This window comes from Phyllostomus hastatus, unplaced genomic scaffold, assembly GCF_019186645.2.
Source record: "Phyllostomus hastatus isolate PE091 unplaced genomic scaffold, TTU_PhHast_1.1 phas_contig_948, whole genome shotgun sequence".
Lineage (NCBI taxonomy): Eukaryota > Metazoa > Chordata > Mammalia > Chiroptera > Phyllostomidae > Phyllostomus > Phyllostomus hastatus.
In genome coordinates, this window is record NW_025333993.1 from 6,526,169 (window position 1) to 6,540,753 (window position 14,585).

The 14,585-nt window shown below is 44.2% G+C and overlaps 1 protein-coding gene across 6 annotated transcripts in view; it reads right to left on the minus strand.

Moving 5' to 3' along the window:
- The window catches only part of TTC3 (tetratricopeptide repeat domain 3), a 110,527-nt gene that overhangs the window by 45,102 nt on the left and 50,840 nt on the right, over nt 1–14,585 (minus strand). For all 6 annotated transcript variants that reach the window (XM_045852415.1, XM_045852413.1, XM_045852416.1 and 3 more), the window contains 9 exons: nt 14,295–14,375; nt 12,337–12,449; nt 10,055–10,175; nt 7,713–7,835; nt 6,633–6,734; nt 5,145–5,237; nt 4,437–4,501; nt 3,280–3,416; nt 1,496–1,822 (listed from right to left, as the gene is read on the minus strand). In XM_045852415.1, coding sequence (XP_045708371.1) covers nt 1,496–1,822; nt 3,280–3,416; nt 4,437–4,501; nt 5,145–5,237; nt 6,633–6,734; nt 7,713–7,835; nt 10,055–10,175; nt 12,337–12,449; nt 14,295–14,375 — 1,162 coding nt within the window. The remainder of the gene's footprint in view (nt 1–1,495; nt 1,823–3,279; nt 3,417–4,436; nt 4,502–5,144; nt 5,238–6,632; nt 6,735–7,712; nt 7,836–10,054; nt 10,176–12,336; nt 12,450–14,294; nt 14,376–14,585) is intronic.

A 14,585-nucleotide genomic window follows, 5' to 3' on the forward strand; every position in this document is an offset into this window, starting at 1 on the left:
TGAGAGAAAATCTCCTTATCTCTTGGTTACCTAGTTCCCTTGCTCCACCTAAGCCTGAAACAATGACAGGGTGGTGCAGCTCGGTACTGAGAAGTGCGGATTCCCCAGGGTGATCAGGCCTAAGAAAGAATATGTAAATTACTGTGAAACCTTCTTTGTTTAGAATGCTCTCAGTTGAATGAGAAGGGTCCAAGGAGGAAGTTAGTTAGTTCCTCAGTCTTACAGCTCTTTGACCTCCAACTCAATAGACCGGCAGAGTTCTTTGTTTTCTATAGTTCCTTACTTCCCCTAATGAGTACTGTACTTTACCTGAATTATTATGCAGCATGAGCCCAATAAAAGCAGGTATGGACTGTAAATCGGTGCGCTCCCCACTAGGGGGGGTGGCCATTTCGTCCCTACTTCCCCACAGAAACTAGTTTGTCTCTGTGCATGTGGTGTTTTTTCTCGCGTGTTTATCGTCGAGCCATCCACAGTGTTCCGTGGTCACTGCTGGCCGGTGACCCACGCGCAACAACTGACGTGCTGGGCTGTTACCAGACGCCAAGGACAACTGTCCCTCCAGGGTAATTTTCGGGGAGCAGGAACGCACGGAACCCAGTGCCGAGCTTGCTGCCCTCTTCAACGTCTCTCAGCCCAGAAATGTGCAGCGTCCCCTCGGCCCCCCGGGAGCCCCACCAGCTCCTGTCTCTAAGAACCCGGGCAGGCGGGTGGCCCGCGGAGGCTGCCAGGCAGGCTGACTCTGGACCTCGGGCCGCTGCGAGGCCCTGCTCTGCCACTGCCCTTTTATCAGACGGCGGCCAACTGAACCATCTGCTACTGTGCAGGCCAGCTGCCGTCAGTCACGCGGGTGAACAGGGCCCACGTGAGTGAGTACCCAGTAAGTCACCATCCTGTGATAGACATCCAGCCTGCTTGGGGACCTTGGCCAAAGAGCCTGCATGGGGAGGGTCTTCCTCAACAAACTAGGAAATTCAGGACAGAGTAACAGTTTCACAACCCTGTGGTTTACAACCCGGGTATTTTTCTCCTAAGCGCTACATACGGATTACTCCTATACGGATCTGCCTTAGGTGATGCAGTCCTAAGCAGTTAGTTCCGTCCACATGCCCCTCTCCGTTTTCCAGTGAGGACTCAGACTGCGGAACCACGCAGTCCCAGAGGCCCAGACACCTGGCTCTGGGGGAGCCTTGCACTTCTGGCTGGGCCTCGTATTTACAGTTTACACACTTACACACACTTTAGCACAACACAGGACTGGATTTTGTAACTGACTGAACTTCACTGTGTGTATACCTTTAAAAGATGTATACTGTAACCCCCCTACAAAATAATCCAAAAATGGTGAGTTGGGGAAATAGTACTTTTTAACCACACTGACTGGCAGTCCTACATTTTAAAAAATCATAAATGACGACAGGAAAACGAAACAGGACTCTGAGGCCTCGCATCTGCCCTGCCTACCGAACCGCCTCTCCGGAAGTAAAAGACATACCAAAGCTGTTAAGTTTCTGGATCCAGGTGGCCAATTGTGGCTCCATGTCATCAAACTTGCTCAAGACGTGCAGAAATATCCTTGTTTTGACCCTGTTCTTTTCTTGAATCAAGTGGCGGATGACGTAGTCCACGGCTTCATTCAGGAAATTCCTGCTGGAGAAGCAGGTGGTGTAGTCTTCCGTGCTCAGAACCTTCCACGAGAGCAGCTCCTTGAGCAGCTTGGACGCGCCCCGCACGCCGGCCTGGATCTTGTCGGCGGACAGCTTGATGCACTGCAGGATCCTGTCGTCCAGGGGCTCGTAGGGCTGCGCCCGGGCGGCGGTTTCTAAGGACGAGCGACAGGGGTCAGTGCCAGCGGGCAGCAGGGCCAGCTGGCAAAGACAAGACGGGCACTCGGAAAGCAATGCTGTCACGTAACCTAACGTAAACACGCCTCAGATTCTTCATGGCGTTTGAAATAAACAACTCAAGAAATTTTGAATTAGGACTATAAATACAGCAGGGGGCAAAAGTCAGTCCACATTCGTTCACACGGAAAGTATGGTAATTAGTGAATAATAAAAACATAAGCTCTGTTGCCCATACTTACAACTGTAAACCTGCTTTTGCCCCACACTGTATGTACCAATACCTTTGAAAAAATGTGAAAGCTCACGTTAAGTAAAATGTATCAAAAGCACCCTTTCTCCTTCCCTCCGTACCCCTCATCTTACATCTGAAATCTCAGCTCCTCTAAAATAAGGTTACTTCCCTCAACCATCCTAACCCAGCCTCATTAACTATTCAGAATTTATATTCAAGAAACATATGTTTACTCATTAAGAATGCAAAGGGGTTTTTGGGGGGAGAATTGAAGTGATCATTTCTTCAGCCATAGATTCAATTTATATTTGGTGGCTCTTACTACATTATTCACATCATTGCTGGACCCTAAACTGCAGACCTGCAAACGGACTCACTGGCGACGAGCTGCAAAACGTCTCAGGCATCATCCTCCCACCCGCCCATCTCCCGAACGGATGACCGCGTAGCCTCCTGAAGCACCCAAAGTTAAAATACCGACATTCACCCTGAAAACTTCTCCAGCAGGAAAGATCATTTTGATTGATTTGTAAAACATGAATGGACTACAAGATGAAAAATGAAGACAGTGAGAGGAAAAACTTCACTTTAAAGATAACCACCGTTGCAGCAAATAAGCTACTTCGGCTCGTCTGGAAGCGAGCCCACGGACCGGAGGGCCCACAGAAACAGTGCCATCGCCAGAGACGGGTCCCCACACTGACCACAGAACGGGGACGGACAAGAGTGTGAAAGGGAAGGCTGTCTAGCGACCCCTACAGCACCTCCTAGGAACAGCTTCTCTGCCTGACGTCAGCATCATTCTAGACGGCTGGTGGGGACTTTCCAGCTCGCTGCTTTAGAACTTAAATGCATGGAGCGAAGTCTACAGCCCACTGTCAAACACACGAAACTCGGGCTGGACGCCATTTCTGCCTTCAGTTTGGGGAGCAGAAACCTCAGAGTCTGCCCCAGGCTGGTGGCAGGGCTCTGGGCAGTGTTTTGAATCCCCATGCATTGCTTCCAAAATCAGTGCCATTTACGCCACCCCCGCCCGCGACAGCATTAAAACGTTCCCTGAACTCTGAATTTCAGTTCAGTGACAACGTCAGGCTCAGGAAGATGAACATGTGCGTCCCCAGTCTAGGCGGCAACATCTCCACCAGGTATGTCCATCAGGCGGCCACACACTCTCTCCATCAGGCCTGGGGCCCCGCGTACCTTTCCGCTCTTCAGGCTTGGGTGCGCTGCTTTCCCGTAAGTCTTCCTCCATTCTCTCTTGGGCTAGCTTCTTTGCTTCCTGTTTCTGGATCTTCCTCTTCACTTTCTTGTCTTCTTTCAGTTTTTGCTTCTCTAGGCTGATAAACATTCACAATGAATGATAATCCACCTCTGTTAGAAACTCAGTGAACTGTTTTCCTTTGCTTACTGTACAAACCATTCTCTAAGCAATAAGTTAGAAGTTTTCCTTTTTTAATTAGGACTCAGCCTGCGTCATCTGTTTAGTATCAAAAGCTGCTGACGTGTGGTCAATTCAGTCGATCTGAAGGTACACGTCTCATGAAAACAGGAAACTCAGTGATTAACTGATGCTTAATTAAGGATGGCATGTATAGATTGTACAGATACTGTTTCCATGTTTTTAAGTTACTGCTTAGGGTAAATAGGAGTGATAAAAATTACTCTGCAGGATAATACCCATAAACACTCATTTCAAAGAAAGACCCCACAGAACAGTATTATTTTCACATCCCAATTAATGGCCCACGACACCGGAATCTGGTTGATATGGTTACAATGAAAGCTCTTCAACAAACAATCCTTTTCATCGTTTCTTTTGCTTTTTCTTGGTCACCAATGAATCACTTATTAGAACGGAAAACAAGAGGCAGGACCAAAAATAAAAGCAAAGTGGACTATAATTATTTCATGTTAACAAAAAGATACAACGAAGGGAATAATTTTGACAGTACACTAAGTATTTCAGTGTAAGAAATAAGTAACTGGCTCAAAATGTTTGCTGAAGAAAGAAAAAAATACACTTTTGGAATTAGAGTTTAAACAACTGACAGCGAAGCATACAATTTTTACGTAACTGCCAAATCTACTAATCAAATGTCACTTCACAGCAACGAATGCCATAATTTTTCTTACAAATTCAACCACTACATAAAATTTCTGATTCAAGTTTTCAGTATTTAATCATTCCAGGCTAGTTCTCTTTAAGTTTTAAATATCCATAAAAATCACTTTAAAACCACTTATTTGGACATGTGTACACAGCCAATTTAAAAAACAGCATAATCTAGAAATCTGCCTTTAATAGAGTTATATTGTAAAATACATCATTAAGCTACTGATGTAGTTAAAAATCTTACCTGGAACATTTCTGTTTCAGAATAGGTCTTGGGGGAGCCTTTTCTTTTACCACCTTGTGTTCAAACTTTAAAGAAAACAAAGACATCCAAAATTGGTCTCATACTTCCATGACATAAAGCACAAAACCACACGTAACGAGCATTCCAGAAGCACATCATCAATGTTCAACGTGACAGAGAACAGTGAGGATGTGCTGACCCAGACACAAACCCAGAAAACTTCAGCAAAACAATCTGCTGAAAAGAGAGGAGACACACTTTAGCAAGAATTTTTGTTTTTAATGAAAAGTAAACAGACATCAAGTAAACTACAAATATCGTAACAATCAACTCCCGCCTGTCACCTCCATGAAGACCGGTTGAAGGTAATCCTTCAAGACTCTCTCCCCCTCCTGCAGGAACCCCACCCCCCAAACCCCGCAAGTTTACCTGGGCTTAAGAGAACCAGATTATGAAAAGAGTAACAAGAGTAAAACGAAAACGAAAAAGCCTCATTTTCCTGTTAGGAAACAAAAGAATGAGAGACTCCCTCACTGCAAGGAAGCATTCTGACATCCTAATCGTTCCTGTGTTTTCTGAAATTAAGCAGCTGTTTCTGGAGAAGACAAGGTCCACACTGTACAGCTTCCATAAACGTAAACCATGCTCTAAAAGGTGGAAGCGTTCTGGCTACCACCTTAATGAGGTTTTCCTTGAAGAGATACTTACTTCACATTTCACTTGACCCCGGCTGCTGTAGATGATAATCTTGGAAATGATGCCTTTACAGTCAGGGGTGAGACAAATTCCTTGCAGAAAATCCTATTTGATTAAAAAAAAAAGTGCGATATATCAGAATGAATCTGTACATGTATACCATTTCAATCACCACGAACAGTTAAAATGTGGTCGACAACCTCCTTCAGGGAGGCAGTGAAAGTCCCTGCTCACTGCCCTGTGACTTCCAGAGCCTCCCAGTAGGAGGACTACCGGCCATCGACCACGTGACCATTGAAGACCTTTATGGCTACTGCCTTTATTGCTTTCGTCAACACAAGGCGCACTGACATGGCAAACGCCATGTCCCAGCAAAAGCCTGAAGAAACACTGAATGATTGACCTTTACTTTCTGCCACAAGAACACCTTCTAGGCAACCTCAATTCAGGCAGAAAGAACACAGCCAACGGACCAGAGCTGCTGTCCCCCAGCCCCGGCCGGCAGCCGCAGGACCTCAGGACAAGTCACACGCACAAGATGAACCTTTCTCGTTGTACGTCTGAGACATCTGGGTTGTCCATTACTTCAGTATGTCCTGCTGAGAGCTCACTTACAGAGGGAATATTTCAACCCACAGGTGTGGTGAAGACCACCAAGGGAGCGTGTACACTTAGAGAAACTCAGTGAAGGTCGGACAAAGACACAGCAGAAGTGACTCAATGGCAACAGTTAACTTAGGTGAAAATGTGTAAAACGTAAGACTGTATCTCTATCAAACCTGAGTAATTCTTATTGCTAACAGAGTTGAGCACAACCACCTTATTTCTTCCCCAATATTGACAGGGGTTTATATGAGGCTATGCAATATAGAAAAAGGTTTTCTGTTTTCTTTTTTATGTCCCTAGCTTATATAAATCACAAACAAATTCTATGAATAAAAATAAGACTTTAAAACTGTGCCTTCTTGGAAACTATACCTAGCTAATGAAAATTAACATCATTATTTTGCTAATTACAGAGAAACCACAATAAGAAATGGAAGTATAAAATTTAAGTTGATTCTTTAGTAAAAATTATCTCATCAAATTTTGGTAGAAAATAAAAAATTTGAGACCTCAATTCTACATCATAATTTTGAAGTGCTTACATGAAAGATCCCTGAAAGGCTAAAACTGTCGGCGCATAATTTAAGACCTACATTTTAAAATTAGACATCAAAATTTTGATTTTTTGATCATAACATTCCCAATGTAAAAGCTGGTTAAGCAATTTATTGAAGATCTTTATGGCTATTGCCTTCATACTTGTACTAAATAAAAATAAAAGCTGCTTTTCCACTTTATCATTAAAGTTTTAATTTAAAGCTTTCTGATTATGTCTAGTATGTACAGGAAGGAATTTATACTCAGCTAAGACATTCTCCTAAGATTTCTGGTGGGGGTGGAATATCAACATACAATAAACATAACAGAAAATCCAGATAATCTTATTAGCCTTACCTTGTCAATTTTATCATTATAGGTGGTTGTTTTTAACTTCTTCCAGCAGTTTATGTGAAATTCTATTTTGCAGTACTGGCAACAGCTGATTCTTATAAAACCCTGGGAGTTTAAACATTTTAAAATTCACATTTAATTAATTATCTCTCTCTCTCTGACACACACACACACTCTGATTCACTCATATGCACACTGAGATCAAGAGCGAGCTGTTTACACTCATCTGGCAGACACAACAAGACATCACATTTCCTTGTGGGGAGCATAATACTTCGATACCCCAGAATGCCCAGTGTCAGAGATACAGAGCTTGACTGACAGATTCGTTTTAAGTTTACAGCTGCAGTATCCTCTACAGTGTACAAAATATTTTATAAACATTATTTCATCTGCTCAAACCAGGGACAGTGTGAAAATGGGCAGCTAGTGTCTTCTTCTTTTGGTTAAAGATTTTATTTATTTATTTTCAGAGAGGGGGAGGGAAACATTGATTGGTTGCCTCTCGCATGCCCCCAACTGGGGACCTGGCCCACAACCCAGGCAAGTGCTCTGACTGGGAATCGAACCAGTGACCCTTCGGTCCACAGGCTGGCACTCAATCCTGAGCCACACCAGCCAGGGTGGGCAGCTATTACCTTCATGAATAAACTCAGGCCCAGTAACTTATTCACACAATTAAGTGCCAGACTTGGTCTCAAACTTGGTTTCTGAGAGATCACAATGGCCTTTAGATTCTTAAGAGTCAAATTTCACAAGAAATTAGAATTTCGGCAAATCAGAGGTAACGACAACCTCATTTCGTTTCCAGTGCTCCTGGGAGCAGGCCGTTCATGACACAGTTAGCCAGCCTGCCTTCTCAGGTCACACCACGCCCTGGGAGTGGGTTTCAGTGGCTCTGGGTTTCCACGGGAGATGAGGGAGACCTACAGAAGGCCAAGGGGCAGGGGTGGACAACAGGACATGAGACCGCTGGCCAGCCAGAGAACGTGGGTGCCTGCAATGAATGGCAGGGTTCACTCCCAGTTCATTTTAAGGCACAGTGGTGCCTCGTTGATTTCCGGCCACACGCTCGTTATTTACCTTGAAGTCGGGGTCTGTTATGTAGATCTGGACCTTGGAAGCCCCGCAGCAGTTCTGGTAGGAGCAGACGGCATCGGGCACCGGGGGGAACCTGCACTCTTCGATGAATTTCTCTAACAGCGACTAGAAGGCAAATCAACACAAAAACCCTGCTGCAACACTCAGTCGTCAATCAAAATGCTTGCGATTTCAGTCATCCCTTGCCGTGAAAATATTTTCTGCGTAGGAACGACAGTGTTTTTTAGCCAGGGAAAAAACCACACACTGCGCTTTAACGTTTGCCTTGTGGACGGAGGCTGATGCAAACACGTCGAGAGAGAGTAATGAGGGGCGTGGGCAGGCACTGAAACATTTTTTTGGAATTTCCAAGTCAGAAATCAAGGTCTCATCCTACTGTAACCATCAAACCCCATTTTACAGTACAGAGCCCTCGGAAATCTCCCGATGGCACTCGGAGGGAGGCCAACAGGCAGAATAACCCTCGGAGTCCACTGCGCTCCTCCTGCCCAGGGGCACCTCGCCGGGGTCCCACCGCCCTCAGCCACCTGCCTCCTCGACCCCTGCCGCCCAAGCTGCTCCCTGAAGAACTAGCCCACGGCCCCAGGTGCCTCTCCGAGACCCCCACGCCGCGCTCCCAGAGCTGGCTTCCACCTAAACAGTCCCATGCCCCGCCCCCCAGCCTAGCGTAAAGAGAGGAAGACCTGACAACCCTCGTGTTAACACCAGCTGCGGGAGAGGTGTCATCCACACACCACGCGACTCGGTCTGTTCCCAGGGTTGACGGCCATCGCCACGGTCCAAGTTTACGACGTCCTCATCACCAAACGGGAATTCCCAGACCCACTGGCGGCCCCTTACCATCTCCCCCAACCCCTAGCTCCTCACGACCGCTAATCTACTTTCTGTCTCTAAGCCGGTGTGCCTGTTCTGGAAGCTTCATATAAATGGCATCACAGACCATGTGGCCACTCGTCTCTGGCTTCTTTCACTTAGCGTGATGTTTTCGAGGTTCATTCATATTGTAGGTTATAGATCAGTACTTCATTCCTTTCTGTGGCTGAATAATAGTTAATTCTATAAATAGACTACATTTTATTATTCATCAGTTGATGGAGGCTTTAAAAAATTTTTATGTATTTATTTTTAGAGAGAGGGGAAAGGAGAATGAAAAACAGGGAGAGAAACATCTATCAGCTGCCTCTCGCACGCCCCCCGCTGGGGACTTGGCCAGCAAACCAGGCACGTGCCCTGACCAGGAATCAAACTGGTGACCTTGCACCTTGCAGATGGTCGCCCAAGTCGCTGAGCCACACCAGTCAGGGCTGACGGGCACTTTTTGACTATTATGGACAATGTTGCCTGAACATTCATGTACAAGTTTTTCTGAGAACATGTGTTTTCTCTGTATGTATCTAAGAGTGGAATTGCTGGGTCACATGCTAACTCAGGTTTTATTTATTCCTTTCTAGAGAAAAGGGAAGGGAGGAATCAAGAGAAGGAGAGAAAAACTGATCAGTTGCCCCCAACTGGGGACCTGGCCCATGGCCCAGGCATGTGGCCCAAGCAGGAATCAAACTGGCAACCTTTCAGTTCGCAGGCTGGCATTCAAACCGCTGAGCCACACCAGCCAGGGCTATTCGTATAACTTCTTGAAAGATCACATCCTGTGGCTACTTTTTAATTAGAGTAGTTGTCTTTTTATTATTGAGCTGTAAGAGTTGACCCCTGAGCTTTTAAAAGCTTTGGTCAAAAGCAAGTTCTGAATCCATGCCAGGGTTCACAACTAAAGGTCAACCTAGTCAACTCACACCAATCTAGTCTCTGGATAACTAGCAAAAGCATCCTAAGCTTCTGGATATGAGACTGGTATTTCCTGGGTCTTCAAGGACCATCTCAATACGTATAGCAAATATAACGCAACGACGACGTTACACCTTTCTCTAAGGACAGCATACCTTTCTGCTTAATCATGCACACTGAGGTCAGAGTGCCTAGACCCGAGTGCCAGCTCCACCATTTCCCACCTGTTTCACCTTGAGCTTGTGTAACCTCTCTACACTAATCTGCCTCCTCTGTAAGATGGGAATAACCATAGCACTCACCTGGTAGGGCCGCTGTAAGGATTCGAGGTAATAAAATATGGCAGATGTGTGACTGGCGCATAGAAACCATTTAGTAATCCTCTGACTAGTCTTTAAAGGGGAAATGCCAGAGGGGTGGGGGGCGGGGCGGTAGGCTGAGGATAGAGGACTCTGATCTCTTTGTCATCCTATACCTGGGTCAGCGAGGGGAGCCGAGTTTCAGCAGTGCGTAAGAAGCTCTCTGCAGAAATACACGGTTACCTTTATTTTCCCTGGCTGCGTCTCTTCAATGACCACGTTGCTGGTGGGCCAAGTCAGCACTCCAGGAAGTCTGTAAATCAAGGCTTTGGCCTGTTCGAAGTGATTAAGAGCTTCACCAAACCTAGTCATAATTACAAAGAAAAAAGGTATTAGAAGATGTTACATGAGTCTTCATTCCCCACAACAAAGGTCAGGGATTCCAAGCGAACCAGTGACATCTACATTTCTACATCTGAGAAATCACTGCATAAAACAGTCAATGTAACCTGTATTTATTTAGTGTTGTCTGCTTATTAAATTAAACACAAATCTGCCTGGAGACTGGCTTTATCATCGAAGGCACACTAGTCCTTTAAAGTTGTAATGCTTTTAAAGTTTCCAACAACTAAAACAAAAAAATTAAACAATGTGGTTGTTCCATTTTTATGTCCTAGCTAGCAAACAAATTAAAGTAGATTCTTACAGAGAAATGGCAGCCCCCCTCCCCTTCCACTCATTTAACCATGCGTAGGGAAATTTTTTTTTGTTTTAAGTTTGACTCTATTAGGGCATCTAAAGTAAAAATCGCCTGCTGAAAAATTTTTTAAAGAGAGTGTATTCCAGACATCTTTCTTCAACCATAAAGCAGTGAGTTCTTTTAACAGAACCAATGTGCATGTGAATTTTTACCTATAAATATGAGTGTTTTCATCTAATTTGACTTATGGTTTTAAAAGCATGTCAATGGATTCTTATAGTCCATTCAACAAAAGGCACTAAAATACTGTATTATAAAGTTAACCAAGCCTTTATTCTTCTCTTCAGACTAGAGAAGAAATACGGTTTTCCCTTCTTTCTCCAATCTGAAAACGACTGCCCAGTTTAAAAACCGAAGTGTGTCTGCAGTGCTGCGTCACCACCCGCCATCCAGACGGTTCCAAACAGCAGGACCGTGAACTAGAACCTGAACATCCCAACGGCCAAAAACAGAGCACTGGACACGAAGCCCCATACATGACCTTGAAACTCAGGTTTAAATTCCTTCAACACGCAGAATTTTTTGCTTACCACAATCCCAGGGATTTCACACATTTATGCTATTTTTCTAGACCTTAAGAACATCGGCATGTGACCACGGCATTAAACAGGTATACCCTAGACTGTTTACACTAAACTTGGAAATGAACTTCACTTGCTGTTGCTACACAGATCACTAAACTCTCACTTCTCCTGTCTCTACCTGATTCTTAATACAGTTTAGCCTGTCGAGACAGTCACTTCAGGAAATACAACTTTCCTTAATCTTGAAAAATCTATAAAGGAGGTTCTGGGCACACTCTAAGACTGGATTCCCAAGAATACCAATGGTTTGATAAAATTTCCCCTAAAAAGTCGGATGAAGATAAGTGAAGATAGCTAAAAGTTATACACGATACTCAATCATTCAACACTTCTTTACTAAGTAATTTAACACACCTACATCGTACTGGGTGCAAGCGGCAGGATGAGGGAGATATTTTTTAAAGCTCAAGGCGCAATCCTGTCCTCTGAGGTTCGTATAGCAATTTGGGGAGGTAAGACATGGAAACTTGGGCAACGGCTACCTAGTAAACCTTGAGTAAGGATTCCAATGGTAACATAAGTTCAGAGAAGAGATTTTTATTCCTAACTCATGATGTCTGTGAGCATATACGTACCTCGTATTAAGACAATCTTCATACAAGCTTTTTGAACAAATACATATTTAACCAAGAATTAAACAATCAGACTTGTAAAGCATCAATTTACATCAATTCAGCCACCAATTAAAATGACACACAGCAAAAGATAAAATATAAAGCCCTTTGTGTCAAATTAGTCTCTAACTGAATTTTTTTTAAGATTCATTTATTTACTTATTTTTAGAGAGAGGGGGAGGGAGGGAGAAAGAGAGGGAAACATCAATGTGTGGTTGCCTCTCACACGCCCCCTACTGGGGACCTGGCCCGAAACCCAGGCATGCATCCCTACTGGGAATTGAACCAGCAAACCTTTGGTTCCCAGGCTGGCGTTCGCAGGCTGGCACTCAGTGCACTGAGCTACACCAGCCAGGGCTGAATTGCTTATTGGATTCAAAATTAGGAAGCATTAGGAAATGACATGACTCCCCTTACTTTAATATTATTAAATGCCGGTCTGCAAAGTAAACGTAATTGTAATAGCGTACCACAGATATCAAAATAATTACAGAAAAGGGCTCATCCCACATTAGACTCGGAATAAATTACCAGCCTGGAGCATAAACCGGAACGGCTTCTACGAACCTGTTTTTCTTCAGGTACACTTTTCCAATGCCACAGTAGGCCAAGCAGTCAAGGCCCTCATTGGGGTAGAACTCAATCATCCTCTTAAACTGGCCCTCCGCTTCAGACAGTTCCTTCAGTGGCAAAAAGGACACAATGGTCAGTGACACACAAAAAAGAAATGCTGCAAGCCGTTTTATCAGAAGGTTGATTTGTGTGTGTGTGTGTGTAACATTAAAAACAGTCTGCCCCAAACTTCTATGGCAAAACTAGACCGTCTGCATTTCATTTTCTTAGCAATTGTACAAACGCTGACCATGCGAATGCTCACGCCCAAAGCGGTCCAGCTCCAGAATGAGAAGCGGCCACCGAACACGTCCAACCACCCAGCAAGTGAGCGTGTACTAGCACACCGCGAGGGCCCCGGAGCTGGTCACCAGCACCCGGTGCGACTTCAGGGTAGAAGGGCTGATTTGCACGCCGAGACCCCGTCACGTCCACCCTGGTGCCGCTGCCTTGCGGGCGCAGGCATTCCAATGATGTCTCTGCGTTTTGTGGCGAGAGACAGGCGCACGCTCAACCTTAAAAACAGCTCTTTAATAATGGCTTTGCAGAGCGTACAGTATGCTCTTTAGAGTATTGTCAACTGTGGAAACCTCTGTGCTTTCCATGAATTTTGTTTTGAAAATCTCCAAAGACACTCAGCTCTCAACAATACACTATAACCTCATCGTGGGTGGAAAAGGAAAGGTCACTGTACGATGGAGCCCACCAGCAGCTCTGCGGCCAGCTCCAGAGGAGATTCCAAACACGTTCCCAGCAAGGGCTGCACTGGAGTAAACGTGCTGACTCCTTCTGGGGCCGCTCCGGATAATGAAATTCTTTTCAAGGTTCAAGTTCTATCATACCCACTTTTTTTCCCTTTCATTAGTCTCACTACTTCAGAGGAAACCATAAATATAATAAACTACCTCTTCAATTCCAGTAAGCAAAACATAACATGTTTATTATTACTCTGCCATGAATAAAAGAACTGAGATCATGAACTTCGTCTCCAACGATCTAAAAAAATAGACAGGTCTTCGTGAAAGACATGCAGACCAAGGAAACAAGCAAGTCACAAGGAAAATGAACCTCAGGCGCCGTGGACCACTGGGAGGATGAACATGAAACAACTCAATGCTGGTTGGGTGTCCTTAGGCCTTCATCCAGCCAAGGAAGCTTGGAGGCCCAGTCGGTGGCACAAATATTTTATACACGAGGTAATTCTAGAGCCGTTTCAACCTTTATCAAAAACTCAGAACCATGGAAAGCAAAATACAGCTGCATGGTCATGGAAGGTGGCAGTCGGGGAAGTAAGAAAATATCCAGGTACTCACCACCCAGAGCAAAGAGGTATCATTATTTTTACTTTAATTTTTTTTAAAATAAAACAAGGTCAAGCTCCCTTTCCTAACCTCCCTAGGCCCACACTTCTTCCATCACTAAGTGGAGCCATTATCTTACATTTGATGTAGAAACTGAAAACATGGACCAGCCCTACATCAGATGTAAGATAATGGCTCCACTTACATGCACGCAGATAGCCGTACATAATACACACTATTATGAAGTATGTTTTCCAAACAGTACGCAAGTGGTACCACATTAATTATGTTCTCCAACTCGACTTTTCTTCCTCGACATGTTTCTGAGATCTACCCTGATATATGAGGTCCTTCACTTTTCATACAAATAAAAAGTAGATTCCCACTGGTTGTCGGACATATAACTTTTGCTAATGGACACACAAACTGAATTTTCTTTCTAAAAAACAAACAAACAACACAACACAAATTAAATGAAATGTAGGAATTTCAGAAAAAAATGGTCAAGGAAGTAGGCAGGTGGAGATAAGCCAAAATAGGAAAGCTAATTTACATAGCTTCTAAAATCAATGGCCTATTTAAGATGTTTATTATTTCTGTTACAAAGCTTACCTGAGGCTGTCCTATCCCAAGGAGAGAAATTGCAAATCCGTAGACCACTAAGACATAGTTAATCATGGCCAGGTTCAATTGCTGTCAATAAAAATGCTCCAGTTAAAAACCCGAAGGTAATTCTGCCCAATTTGTATCATACCAACCTGTCAGCTACAACAGAAAAACTGTAATAAAATCCCACTAATCATGATGATTGGAATGAAGGCCAAAGAGCATTAGAAAATATTTTCGCAAAGATACATCGCTATCAAGTATTTGATAAAAGCACAGACTCACTGCCTGAGAGTT